This window comes from Melanotaenia boesemani, chromosome 24 (genome assembly GCF_017639745.1).
Source record: "Melanotaenia boesemani isolate fMelBoe1 chromosome 24, fMelBoe1.pri, whole genome shotgun sequence".
In the NCBI taxonomy this organism is placed as follows: Eukaryota; Metazoa; Chordata; class Actinopteri; order Atheriniformes; family Melanotaeniidae; genus Melanotaenia; species Melanotaenia boesemani.
In genome coordinates this window covers 22,509,714-22,524,187 of record NC_055705.1, presented here as the reverse complement: position 1 = coordinate 22,524,187, position 14,474 = coordinate 22,509,714, and the positions used below count along the sequence as shown (strand labels likewise).

The window sequence follows — 14,474 nt, the reverse complement described above, 5'->3', positions numbered from 1 at the left end:
CATGCATTTAACTCACTCATAACAGAAACAAATTAAAAGTTAATAATTAAAATGGTCGATATATTAATCGTTTTAGATAATTTAGAGAGATAAATGTTCTAATACACGCGTGACTGATAAAACTGGTGAATTAAATGACTTTTTTTTAATGCAGTTAATAAATAAAATTAGGAAGAGCTTGGTCGTACACTTGTCATGCAGACATCCCCTCACCTTTTGCTTTTTGGGGCATTCTTGTTCTTGTCCTTCTTGTTCATCACCACGGGCACGCAGCTCGTGAGCTCGGTCCAGTCCGCGTGCAAGCCGCAGCTCCAACCCGTGGAAAACCGGGAGAAGAGCCACGACTCAGCTTTCCCGGGCCGGTGACAGGTGCATTTTCTCTGGCCGGCCATGCAGTCGCAGGGCTGCTCCAGCTGGATGTTTTTAACCAGGTGCCTCCCAAACGTCGTCCCGCCGGTTTTCTGGATGTGCAGGAACACCATCACATCGTCCCCTCGGATGTTGAAGTCGACGTGCCGGTCCAGGTCCCGCTCCGTGAAGTTGAATTTGGATGTGATTTTGGTGGGGAAGTCCTCATCCGCCTCCGGCTCCGTATAGACCAACTCAAACCCGGATGAATACTTCTGGAAAAGCCCCTTGTCGTCGCTCCTGAAGTAGCAGGTGTTGCTGTCCGCCGGACACACGTACTGGTAGCCGATCATCAGGAAGAGCACCGCAGCAACCAGGATGAAGATGAGTCTGTTTAACTTCTCGTCCATGGTGGAAAACTGTGACTCACGCCGTCCGCACAAACAACGTGATGCCCGAGTCGCTGTCCTCGTCCCCCGGTCTCATCCTGCGCGCTCAGCCCGAGTTTGCGGCGCTTCTGTGGGCTGAAGCTGCAGCTGAGGTCCCACCGTGACCATTTCCAGCAGCAGCAGCTCTGACCGGCCTCTGCAACACTTCTCAAACTTCTGTCACCAAACCCTCAGATATGTTTCCAAAGCTGCAGACACACGCGCTTGCTTAGTTATGTGAAAGTGTTGGCATTGCTCCTGGACAACTCGACCTTTCCAGACGCGCGCGCGAGAAGGTTCATCCCCGCGCTAGAGCGCTCCAGCTCGGCAGTCCTGCCAATTGCTGATCGGTATCTGAGACAGGAGCGCGAGCGACAAGGCGACCAGAGCCAACACTGCTGCTTCCGCTCCAGACTTTCAAAACATAATAGAACTTATTTATTTATTTATTTGTTTGTTTATTTATTTACTTACACTAAGCTCATGTAAATATAAACTACTTTTAGTGTTTTCTTGTTTTGCTCCTTATGTCACACTCAGTATTTGATTTTAGGTGTATTTAAAGTTTCCCCTTGTTAGTCATTGGGGTCTTTTTTTGTCGTTTTAGGTCATTTTCCCCTCAATTTATGGTCACAATTTTTTTCATGGCCCAATATGCAATCTTTTCTTCTTCTTCTTTTGTTATCTTATAAGATGCTTTGCCTTGGAGAAGCTTGAAATTCCAATATAAGTTTGTTTTGGTCAACAGGAAAATTTTACCCTTTGGGTCATTAGAGGACAATAAATGTCTTTTCCCAAAAAACTGCTATGAAGACGTCACTGATTATTTTCTACTCTAGTTCAATGTGTCATTAATTTATTAAAACTGAAAATAAACATATTAAATTAATTAAGAAAGTCATCTAAAAACTACCTTAATGTGTCATTAATTAATATTGAAAATAAATGCATATATAATTAATAAAATAAATAATTAGTTGTTTAAATAATCAGTTGATGAAAATTTGAATGACACATGCTTTTAAGCTATAGAAATGAATGAAATTGATGTAAAACATATAATTATTGAATTATTTTATGTTTCCTGAGCTGCAGTGTGTCGGGAATTAATTTAAACTAACTGAAGCAACAGATTGTGACGTTTGTTTGGTCACCCTGCTCCACAAGTATAAATCAAATAATTTATCCATGTTTTTATTTCCTATTTTAAAAAAGTAATGACACATTTAATTACTTAGTCAACACTGTATTTATATATTTAATTGTGTCACTTTTCTCCCTCCATATCGGCACGTCCATGAAAAGTTGGCTGGTTCTATTTTGAAGGTCCACGTGCTTCATTTCCTGGTTTGTTCTGGCGGGTTTTCCTCAACATCTGCGCCAGTTTTCTGTCCCGGCCTATGACGCAACCGCCTCTCTAATCACACACACGAATACACCAGCTGAATTACCCCAAAAATAAATGCTGGGGAAAGTCAGGGGACCTCAGTTCATAAGCAACTTGAATCATAGTGAAAATAAAGATGCAACTTTTGTAAATTGCATGGACTATAATAAGATTTCATATATTTGTTGTTTCTAATTCTTGTTCCCCTCCAAACTGACTCCAAAATGACAAGTATTTAGTGTTTAGTCAAAACTATGAAGTGGATATATCTTAAATTATTGTAATTGTCGTTTTAACTATGTCTGGATTCCTATAGGTATGGACCAATATAAAATGATAATTATTTCTATTTTTAGGAGTAAAATCATTAGTGGAGTCATTTCAGCACCATGGAAAGATTCAAACAAACCAAAGCAATAATTGACAAAGGGAAATATGTCATCTGAAATTGAGGTTCTTGACTTGGAACGTATGATTGAGCACATATGAGATTTACAGCTCTCTATGGACACTATGGGCTAAAGCTAAAGGCATTTTAGTCCCCTGTAATGGATTTCCTTTAAGCCCACACTGATCAAAAGCTTTTGTTATTTTGCCTAAGATGGCACCCATCAAGGGATTTAACCAGCGAGCTCTCTGGTATGTATTGTATTCAATCCTCTTTCAGCTCTGCGTGCACTCTGCCCTCTTGCACAGCATTGACTTAATCTGTATGTGAGTTTAGTCTCTTTGTGTCTGGGAGGAGGCATCATCTCTCATCCTGGGAGAAGCTGAGGGGGCATAAGAGGAATCATGGAAAGTGTCAGTATTAGAAATATTTAAATTTTTTCATTTTAAAGGTTGGGTAAAAGCGAGCTCATGGACGTTGATGATAACATCCAGTGTCTGCATGTTTTTACCTGTAAGGCCTCTTCCAGTGGGATGCTGCACTCATTATGGTTAACATAATCTGAAGAGAAAGAATCTGCATTGTTTTGAGCCAGCTGAGGCGAGGCTTGTGTTGTTCTGGCTGTGTAGTTGGGATATTTACAAGGTGCCTGATGATCTCCACACATGCCTTATGAGAGACAACCCCCTAGAAAGTGCTGATTCAGCTGACTGCAGCAACGCACTGGCTCCCAGTAATGGGAATGAAGCTTCGTGGAAATAATGATTGGATTGGTTCAGTATTTCTATTTATCTGTTTTAGCTTTTTTTCCATTTTCAGCAGCTGATGCACCTACAGATGCGTATGTAAGGGGTATTGGCTGGAATTAGTATTGATCTGAAAAGGATGTTCAGATGAGGAAATCTTGCAGGGGGATTTGGTTGAACTGAAAGCTTCTAGGTGTTTCTAATAAATAAGAAACCTGGGATGCATTTGATTGAAGAGGATGTGATTTAAATACTTAAATACATAAAAAAAAATTTAAAGCAAACTCGACCCCCTGCAAAAGATAAAATCACACAGCAGCATGTAGCCATGTAGACGTGGTGAAGACGACTTGCTAAAGTTCAAACTGAGCATCAGAATGAAGAAGAAGGAGGATGATTGTTGGTCTGAGTATTTTCTGGGATTTTCACCCACAACCAGAGATGGTCTGAAGAAGAGAAATTATCCAGCGAGCAGCAGTTGTCTGGACCAGGATGCAGCAGAAGACACACCGGGTTCCTCCTGCCAGCTAAGAACAGGAAACTGAGGCTACAATTCACGCACACTCACCAACACTGGACAATAGAAGATGGAGAAACGTTGCTGGTCTGATGAGTCTCCATTTCAGCTCCACATTCAGATGCTCGGCTCAGAATCTGCTGGAAACATCATGAAAACATGGATCCATCCTGCCTTGGATCAACGCTTCAGGCTGCTGCTGGTGTAATGGTGGGGGGAGATTTTCTTGGTCCACTTTGGGCCCCTTAGTACCAACGTGGCCTGGTTTAACCAGCACAGCCTACCTGAGTATTGTTGCTGACCATGTCCATCCCTTTATGACCACAGTGGAGCATCTTCTGGTGCTGCTTCCAGCAGGATAATGCACCATGTCACAAAGCTCAGATCATCTCCACCTGCTTTCTAGAACATGACGATGAGTTCACTGGACTCAGTTCTGAAGGAAATGCGGGTCCAAAGCGGTAATAGCGTGATGAAGTGGGCGGTGACTGTAATAGTGTAACATCAATACATATATTCAATGATCAACAAGCTAATAGTATCAACCCAAATTACAAATATCAGACACGGATACAGTAAAGATTTGTAAGATGCACTTAAAGATGCAGATTTTTTCCCTCAATGTTTTTGTTTTAACAACCAAAATTCCTGTTTTAATTAGAAGAAGAAATCCAGATTTCCTCACAGTTTTAGATAAAAGTGCAAAATCTGACACTCAAATAAGAATATGAGGCATGTGTTTTACCTTTAAAGAAAAGAAGTCTGCTTTTTTATTATTTTCCAGATGATAGATCTCAGCTATAATCAGGAGAGAGTCAGGGGACGGACCCTCGGCTTCTGTTTACTAATCCCGTCCCCGGACTGGGATGGGGAATAGTGAACCAGTTCCAGCTTTTCCATTTAATTGTGTTCACATCACAGAAACCCAATCTACAGTTGGAAGCTCCATAGTTTAGAAAATATGTCTGAAATAGTGCAGATAGCAGCGTTGTCATGGCGACAGCTTCTCCTCCTTCCCCACCTGCCCCCTGAATGCCTCCAGCTCCTCTCTGTGAAAACCTTTTCCTGTCATGTCATGCTTCACCTCGTCATTAGCCGCTGTCACTGATCACATGACATTTTAGCTGCTCTTCATCACCTCATCAGCTGCTGCGTTTAGATGACCTGCGTTTGTTTATCAGATGTTTTGTGGCTCGTTTTCTGGATGCGTTCTGACAGCCATCTGTTCAAGGTTGAGTTAAAGAGAAGCAGCTTTGGTCACAAGCTAACAAGCTAACCATACCACCCACCGACGCAGCCCACATCTAGGTAACTGTGCTGCTTTCATCTTGCAAATGCATCTTTCTTTTATGTTAGAACACTGCAGAAATTAGGCACCAATAGTTTTATTTTTAAGCTGAGAAAACAGGATAATAAAATTAGAGTTGTATGAGCAGTGTGACAGAATTTTATTGATCCACAATGAGTTCAGTTCTCCAACAGAGCAAACGTAACACTGGACCAGAACAGAGTCCGTTCCTCTACTGCTTTAGTTTATTGCTGGATTAAAGAAAAACTTAACTGAGTATAATTCAGTGGTTTCAGGAAAATGTAGCATTTCTGACTCCAGTCAGCATCATCGAATATTTAATATTATTATTATTATAATATTACAATAATAATCTACATAACTCTGTTCTGTATTTCTTGATCTAGTTAATATTTTTGGTCTTCCTTCCGTTTCCTCGTTTAAAGATCTCCCCTCATTTACTGAGTTTCTGATCACCAAACCTGTTTCATTCATCAGCTCCTGCAGAATAAATACTCCTGGGTTCCTTTGCTCGTTGCAGGTCTTTGCCTGTTGGGTCCAGGTTTATCTTTATCATGTTACCCCCATCAGTCAGTCAGTATGTCAGTAAAGAGGAATAACTTTCTTTTTCATGACTATAAATGAAGTGAAACTGCTTAGTTATTTTTCTTTTGACTCTTTAGTTTTTCGAGGTCCCTCTAGCTTAAAACCGATAACAGGAATTAACTCTAGAGCCTGTGTACCCTTTAATGTGCTAATAAAACCATCTTGGCCATCATTTCTCATAGACTTTGCACTATTAGCTAGGATTCTCTCTTCTGCTTTGCGAGGTCAGCGAGACCAGACTAACATGGTTTGGGCTTCTACAGTGCAGAGATTGTTAATATACCTGTAGTGGATGCTAAGGTCGGAAATGCCAATCAGGAGGCCTAGAGGAAGACCAAAGAGGAGATTAAGTTAGAAAAGAGGGTGCAGATGCAGGCAGATGATTTACTGTGGCAACCCCTGGAGGGAACAGGTGAAAAGGAAAAGATTAAAATGGTCCGCTTTGATTGTAAATCACAGCGTTAGACATCATACAGCATCTTCAGTTTTCCTGAATTGACAGATTTGGCCATTTGCCTTGACTGCATGTGGTGCGAGTGACTGAAGCCGTGTGAACGCTCCACCAGCCGGTCCACAAACCTGCAGTGCAGCGATGGCACCCCACCAGTCTGTGCTGGGCTCGCAGCGCAGCCTCGTCCAAAACGTTTAATCAGAAGGGACGCTCACTGCTTGGTCCTTCATGAAAAGGGAGCTGTTGGTCCATGTTGTGCACTTTGGCAGGGTGACAGCAAAACGCCCAGTCTGGGATACGAGCCATCGCACAGTGAAGACACTGGAGAAGAGACCAGTTTATTTCTTGAGAGTCGCGGGTCTGGGTTGCACTTGATGATAAAATGTCCTACTGAGACCTAATCAGCCCTTTTATCCTCAACACCATCAGTGATGGATGTTTATTGTCTCCTCCAGCCTACATGTCAGTTTTAAGCATGAAGGAATATCAGAGTGGAAATTGCTGTAATTTAAATCATTATGTTTTATTGTACCCAAACATTAAGGTCCCATTTCTCTGGTATCCTTCATTCATTAACATACAGGCATGCAATTTCTCTGTCAAACACGCCACATGCATTACTACTGCTAATTTCTACGTTCAGGATTTTTTCTGGTTTCATCCTGCCTAATATAAACTCCAGAAGGAAATATGAAGTATTTTCTACTTTTTTTGTGTCAAGGTGATGCTTTTTGTTTTCTTTTCTTTTTTTTCCTCCTGCAGCTTCTCATTTAATCACTGTGCAGTGGGAGTCAAATAATGAGAAAAGAAACTAGGTCCAAACATTTGTAATTTAAAATTTTTCCATTTTCATAACACTTTTTGTTTGGTATCAAATGACAATTTCATCCACTGAGCAAACTTCCTCTGTGAGAAAGTAATGACAACATAATGACAGGAAAAATAAAGCCCATGGCAACAGCAAATATCATGAAAGCACAAACATCTTTTATATCCTTGCAAATGTGGCGCCCAGCAGTAAGCCGTCCAATAAGTCTGAGACAACAGCTGATAGCAGCAGGATGCATGCATGCAGCCACCGTGCACACAACAATGCAAAGCAACGTAAACAATCTTCAGCTGCAGTAAATAACTGACATCAACTTCTGTGAGGAGAACAACAGCAGAACAAGGTGACAGATGAGTGGTCAGAGAGGAAAAAAGGTCCACCTTCTAGTACCAAGTTAGATCCAGAACTGCCTTCATTCTTGGTGTCATAGATTCAACAAAGTGTTGGAAAGATTCCTCAAAGATATAGCTCCATATCGACATGATAGCATCATCTTGAAGAAAGAAGAAATGTTGTCCCTGTGCATACACTGTACAACTACTAATGTTATGTTAGGTTATTGACCTGATGTTAGCATGAAGCTATGTAGCAGTGCTAATCTAGGTGTATGCAGGGCAGCCAAGTCTCACGCATCGGCCGTGAGGCTTCATGTGCTCTTATGTCACATCTCCCATTTCTCACACTGAAATAGACATCAAGAGCAAGGCTGGCTAATCAGGAGGTTCGGGAGGATTCCTGGTGGGGAGCACTAGTCTTGGTCCTGGTCCCTGTGAAACAAATAAAAAAACAAATGAGTGGGAATGGGCCTTTGATTTAAGTAATTATCTGAGAAGAATAAATAGTAGTGACGTGCGGATCAATACTGAAATATCTATTCCTCCTATATCAATATATATATAGCCTAACTAAACTTTCAGGATAAGTAGGAACTACTGATTCGTCCGCCTGCCATAGACATATATGAAAAAGGCGCACTGTCGCATCCCAGCAGCGGTTCATCCACTGCTCAGTGATCAGTCCGACACGCAGTGATGACGGGAGAAATTTTAGCTCCACAAACAGCAACGATGCGCAGTGTGATGTGTGAAGCCCACAAACGTCCTTAAACGTCTGAGAATCCGTCGTAACACAGAAGCAGAGGTGGTGAGGCAAACTAAAGAGGCGAGGAGGAGGACAGGTGCTGCCAGGGAGGAGACAGACAGTACTCTGAGTCTTGGTGCTGCAGGCAGGTACTATAAGGTACTATCAGGTACTACCCAGGTACTATCAGAGGGAGAAAATGTGTAGCACTGACTATAACTAGTTTTTGGGAAAATGGCTGCCAGTAATGGGCTGCCTGCCCCCAGGCCATACCCTGGGTCCCGGGGCCGCAACTAGACACCAGGACATGCAGCGACCCACGTCTGGGCAGGCCCAGACCCCCGGCACCAACTGACCCCTCCATCCCCAGAGTGAAGGGCCCAGGGCCCCAAGAGTCCTGAGGCAACCCCAAAATTCTCCAAGGATTATTGAAAAGCTGGCAGCCCTGTGTATGCTAGCACAAGATTAGTTTTGAGCTAATGCAGGGAAACCATGTCATATTTCATTTTCAGTGAGTGTACTTAGGGACTAAACATCAACTAAGTTAGTGGAGAGGAAGTTTTTTACCCAGGTAATGTTGAGCCAAAGTTTTATAAAATCTCAGGTAAAAGGACTAAAGTCACTTGAACCCCTTTCTTCTTCATTCTAAAGCTCAGTTTGAACTTCAAGTCATCTTGACCATGTCTACATGACTAGATGTGATGAGCTGCTGCCATGTGCCAGGTGTAACTGATAAACTGGTTGGTGGGTGTAGATGCACGAATGGGAGGGAATCAAATTCTCACTGAAGCATGTTTGACACATTGTCTGACTGCATGCAATGCAGATTTACTGAACATTTAGTTCTGAGGATCAGAAATAGACTGTGACATGATGTCAGAATTTGATCCTGCAGTCTGAGAGAAACATAGAATTAACCCTTTAATGCCGTATGTACAATATTTGATACAGTTTCTGAGACTTTTTCATCACTTTATGGTAAAAACTTTGCTCAAAACCCAATCTGATACTCAACTTCTGCCCCCTGCTGGATACAATAATAATACGATAATGCACCACAATATCACATATTATATCGTAATAAACGATAAATATACAAAAATTATTTAAATTTTTTTAATGTTTTGTTAAAGGGCCAATAAAGACTTGAATGAAAAAATGAAAAAAAAAATACTTTTCATTTTTCTTGGTTCAGGCTTCAAAGGGTTAAACAAGAATTTAGAGAAAAATCACATGAATTTCACATCTGACTACATGTGGTTATAAACATGTGAATCACATGTGCAAACATGTTCTTTACATGTAGTTGACACGTGTGGTTTAGGTGAACTACATATGATCCACATGTGAGCTACATGTTCTTCACAAGTGGATCACACAAAATCCTTCCAAAACCCCATGTTCACATGTGGTTCACATGTGGTTCACATGTGGTTCACATGTGCAACATGTGGTTTTTCTGTAAGGGAAGCAGCCTCACAACAACAGGGCATCTAAACAAACCAAGATGTGACGTTTGCTTGTATTTTCTACAGAGACCCAGTCAGCATGGAAGCCTTTAGTCCTCTGAGACGTCTTTTGGATTTTTTATATCTTTTGCAGACACAAACGTCGGTCTTCTCTGGCACCGTTCAGGTTGATTCTGGAAGGAAATGGTCTGTTCTGCCAGTGTGGGCGTCTGCCAACTGAAGTATGCCTTTGAGCTGAGTCAGGACTGTCTGGGCCTCATGCCCAATAACAGCAGCAGTCAACAGTTCACTCTTTAACAGCCACTTTACAGCAGCGTTGTTTAAAGCTGCACGTGGCGTGAGTCCAGTCATCACACATCCCAGCCACACATTAGCTGGAAACCCTTTTCCCCTTTGACTCCATGCTAGTCACCTGGCAGCTGAGCCTCTTTGTTATATGAGCAAGAAGACATGAAATAATTAATGTCGGGGAAAATCTGCCATGTGTGTTTCCACCATATAATTAGATTCAGGTCACATTATTTCCAGGTACTTGAGCCTTTAAGGAAGGAGATTTATGAAGCTGTCTTTGGGTGAAGTGTGAATTGAAATAAGTGATTATCTGCAGAAAACACCTTTTCCTCGGGCTGTGAGGAGAGGCTTCAAAAGGATGCGTTATTGTCGCAATCCAGGCACATTTTGGAAAATAGGAGAGAAGCATTTAAGGAGAATCTCTGACGGGTCAGTTCTGGCAAGCTGCTTAGGTAACCATATTAAACAACCCAACATCAAAGCCTTAAATATTCAAGGAGCTCTGAGATGGCAACAAATAGACAAACTGATTATTTCTACTTGAGCAAACACAGTTTGAATATCAGCACATCTGCACAGGAGCAAATTGTGATGATTGGAGATGATGAGAAATGAAGAAGGCAATAAAAATGAGTCAAATTCAGTTTATTGCAGATCAAAACAAGCCAGATGCTGTTCTCTGCAGCTTTTACTTGCTCCTCACAACACCTGACTGTCACCTCTGACTGGATTATACCACGTCTGCCACGTTAGACTGGAGGTGAGTGAAGCTGTGATGAAACATAAAACCCAGAGCCTACAGGAATGTGTCACCATATCAGAGACAAATGGGGGGAAATGAGTCTGTGGAAGTTCTCGGGATGTCTCGTGATGAATAGCTAACCTTGTTTCCTTGACTCTGCTCCCATGCTGCAGCTTCATCACCATGCAGCTTTATCTTTATACTTCCAACTCCCAGCCTGATTTATTGGGAGGAATGGCACAGTCGCCAGACCTTGCATCAAACACAAATCCAAACGCTTACACGGTGGGATTGTAGGGTAAACGAATGGTCCACATTTGAACTGCAGAAATATTCAGATGCTTGTCCTGTGAATTACATGGATTTGTTGTTTAATTATTTAAATACCACCACTGAGAGGAAGAATCTGTTTCTACTGGTAAAATGCACAAGTTGGCTTTAACAGAGAGATTTAACACAGGAATGATTGATTAGTTCAAGTTCAGTAACCATGCCAGAGGACTGACCTTTCATCACCTGTTAAATATTCATGCTGTCCTGTTGCGGAGGTCCCTTTGGGATAAACCCACATCAATAGGAGATATTTAGTCCGGCATTAGTGGAAGAGATTTTCACCGTTATTCGAGGGGCTGGAGTCTTTAAAAAATGGCTGTGATCCACAGTAAAGATGTGTGTTACAGCCATCTGGTTAAGATTTACAATCGCCCACTCATTAAGCTCAGTGTGTCCTATCCTGTGGCCGACTGTTTAAAATGCACTGCATGCCTGGATTTCTTCTAAGGATAACAGCAGCCCTAATGTACAATCTAAGAAGATTGTTCTTTAAGCCTTAAAAGATCATATGTAATAGAAAAGAGATGAAATCATTTCAGAGAAAGCTTAATGTGAGCCTGAGGTGTTCGACCAGAGGCCGGGTTATTCTCTAATCATTGTGGCCAAAGCTTTTTGGTTTGGTAAAGCATCCCTCCTGGCATTTAAAACACATGTCTGTGATAACATCGTTGGTTCTTTTCTCCCCTTGCCTGCAGCCTCCAGAGAGACTCTCCAGAGCATCTCTAAATGTCACATTAAGTGCTTCTCTTGTCTCGTGTTGACACAAAAACGAGGTGCTCCCTGAATACCAAGGAGTTCATACTGGACGGCAGCCATTGCTCAAAGGGAACCGCAGCACTCAGCTCTCCTCTTTCTTGCTCTTTCTCATTGTTCAAGCTGTCAAAAGTAGCATTTAGTCTCTAATGGGGCTTCCCAAAAGACGACAGACTTAAACTCAGGGCTCCGGCTATGAACCACATATCCACACAGGTTGGGATGCAATGGAAAAAATCTAAATTAAAAACAGAATGCAGGGATTTCCATGTTTTATTCAGAATACAACATAAAACAAAAAACTAAAACGGGGAGTTATCGGTTATCGGACCCCTCTCTGTGGAACCAGCTCCCAGTTTAACTTCAGGAAGCGACGCCGTTTCATACGTCGCTGTCCTTGTACTTCCATGCGTCTTTTGTGTTGCCTTGGTTGTTAAGTCAGTTCCTCCACTATTGGGCAGGGCTGAGTTCAGTGAGCCGACGTCAGTTTCAGACACCTTTTGGTGGCGGCAATGCATCGCTATAAAGTTGTTTCCAACTGCCCAACACGCCCTAAACACTCACATATAGTCTTTCTTCAAAACTTTGCACAATTTCTACAGTTGTTGTCCTCATCTTTATTCTTTTTTGTTCCCTTCCTGATCCTCTTCTTCTTCTCTGGTTTCTTTCTTTTGCTGGTCGTAAATAAACTATTCTGCTCAGCACTGCCCCTGTAATTTCCGGTGGTATTGCTCCATCTTCTGCATCAAGCGACGGATAGCTAAGCTCCAAATTACACGCGTAACCAAACACAGAAGACAAACGAAACACCTAAATCCAAACCCCAGACCATGACACCGTGTAGAAACATCTGACGTTGTTGTTGTCATTCATTTGTGTTTCTCTTCTTCTTTCTCAGCAGGAATCTCTGGCTTAGCCTTATGCTGCTGGTTGATCCCTCTTTCCTGTTCTAACCACTCCCAACTAGTCCAGGAAGATGGTAGTACTTCCTGGTTCTACCCACTGAGCCACGGGGCGGCGTGGCTCAGTGGGTAGAGTGGTCATCTTGTAACCTGAGGGTTGCCAGTCCGATACTTGGCCTGTCGAGCTCATATCGAGATGTCATTAAGCAAGACACCAAACCCCAAGTTACCTGATGGGTCGTAGTTAGCGCCTTGCATGGCAGCTTCTGCCATCAGTGTGTGAATGTGTGTGTGATGTGTGTGTGATTAGGTGAATGTGCGTGTGATTAAAGCTCTTTGGGTATCGTTCCAGGTACAGTAAAAGCGTTAAATAAATACAGACCATTTACCATTTTACCATTAATGTAATCCGTTGGTTTACTTTGCTAGGTAATGATTTTATGAATTAGTTCATATGAATGCAGATAATTATAGTTGGCTTATAGTTGGAACTGAATTTATTCTCTGAAGCTCTGATATTATTTACTCATGATGGTGGAAAATTCAGTCTTCATAGTTTTATTTTCTGAAATTTCTTCTCAATAATGACTAATAATTTTATCTTCTGAGAGACTCTGCCTCTCTAAAATGCTCTTTTTATAACCATGTTACTCACTTAATTTACCTAACTGGCTGGAACATGTTTCTCCAACTGTTTCTTTCACTTTTCCAGCCTTTCATTGTCCCCGTCCCAACTTTATTTAAATGTGTTGCTGCCATGTGATGCCGTCTCCATTGACTAGTTGCTATGGAAGTGTGTTTGCATCTTCAGCTACATGACACATGGCTCTGGTCAGATGGCCACAATTTATTTTGACCGTGCTGGCTTGATTCATCATTACATGGAAAACACATTTTTCTGTACCACATGCATCTACAGGTGTGTATGATCTGTCCTTGAGGTGGCCACAAAGACAGGATCATTAATGAAGAGTTAAAGACATGCAGTGGCTTCCCTGGTCCAACGGTGGTATCTGCTACTGTCAGAGTGGATGACCTTGGCCTCTTCCCAGTCCATGATGTGATTTTCCTGTTTCCAGTGATCCATTACAGCAGATTTTAGGTGTTTTTCTTTTGCTGCATGTCTTGCTCCTGTCTTTTGCTCTTCCTGTTTCTACTTTGTAAATCTTGTTTAATGATAAGCAGGGTATTTTGTAGATAACATTATTTTTGTTTTCTGTGGGTACATAGTCTTTTGGATCAACCAGTAGCCGTCTCAAAGAGCCGTGTGGCTTTACTGGAGTGTATATGTGGTATTTCCTGATTGCTGTTTGTATGCGTTCTGTGGTGCCTTTTATATACGGAACTACGACCATGCCAATGTTTTTTGTTTTCTGTGTATTCTTCTTTGTCCTTCCCTCCCTGCTGTGTTTCTTCGAGTTTGACCTGTTCCCTCCCGTTCTCTATGTCTCATTGTGGATATTGGCAGTTTGACAGCACGGTTTCTGTGTGTTTTTCCTTTTTTTCCCTCTGTATCCTACTGACCCCGTCATATAGAGTCCTAATTACTGACAGTTTGTGTGTGGTTGGGTGTTCTGAAGACCGTAACAGATTTATACTTCATTTTCATGTGTAAATTTGGTGTTTTGTGTGGTCCATTTAACCTCCTTTCCTCCAACGGATCGAGTACAGTACAGGTAGATATTAGTGATGCGCAGGCCGCCCCCTAACCCGTAATTTTTGCTTCACTGCGGGCGGGTTGGTGTGGTTTACTATTCTGAAATATCTAGTTCTATCTATTAATTTTATTTTTTGTCAAACTGAAAATAAAGACTTTAATCAGTGTCTACATTTTGTTACTATAACATGTAAGACAAAATATTTATCAGTTATTTAAACACAGGTCACGTTTTATAACTTAATGTCCACGTAGGCGC

The 14,474-nt window shown here is 41.8% G+C and overlaps 1 protein-coding gene across 1 annotated transcript in view; it reads right to left on the bottom strand.

Moving 5' to 3' along the window:
- LOC121635195 (heparan-sulfate 6-O-sulfotransferase 3-B-like) overlaps positions 1 to 1,129 on the bottom strand; it is a 36,928-nt gene extending 35,799 nt beyond the window's left edge. Inside the window, exon 1 of the mRNA XM_041978278.1 lies at positions 214 to 1,129. Within this exon, the coding sequence (XP_041834212.1) occupies positions 214 to 758 (545 nt within the window). The 5' untranslated portion in view covers positions 759 to 1,129. The remainder of the gene's footprint in view (positions 1 to 213) is intronic.
- Between the last annotated feature and the right edge of the window lie 13,345 nt (positions 1,130 to 14,474).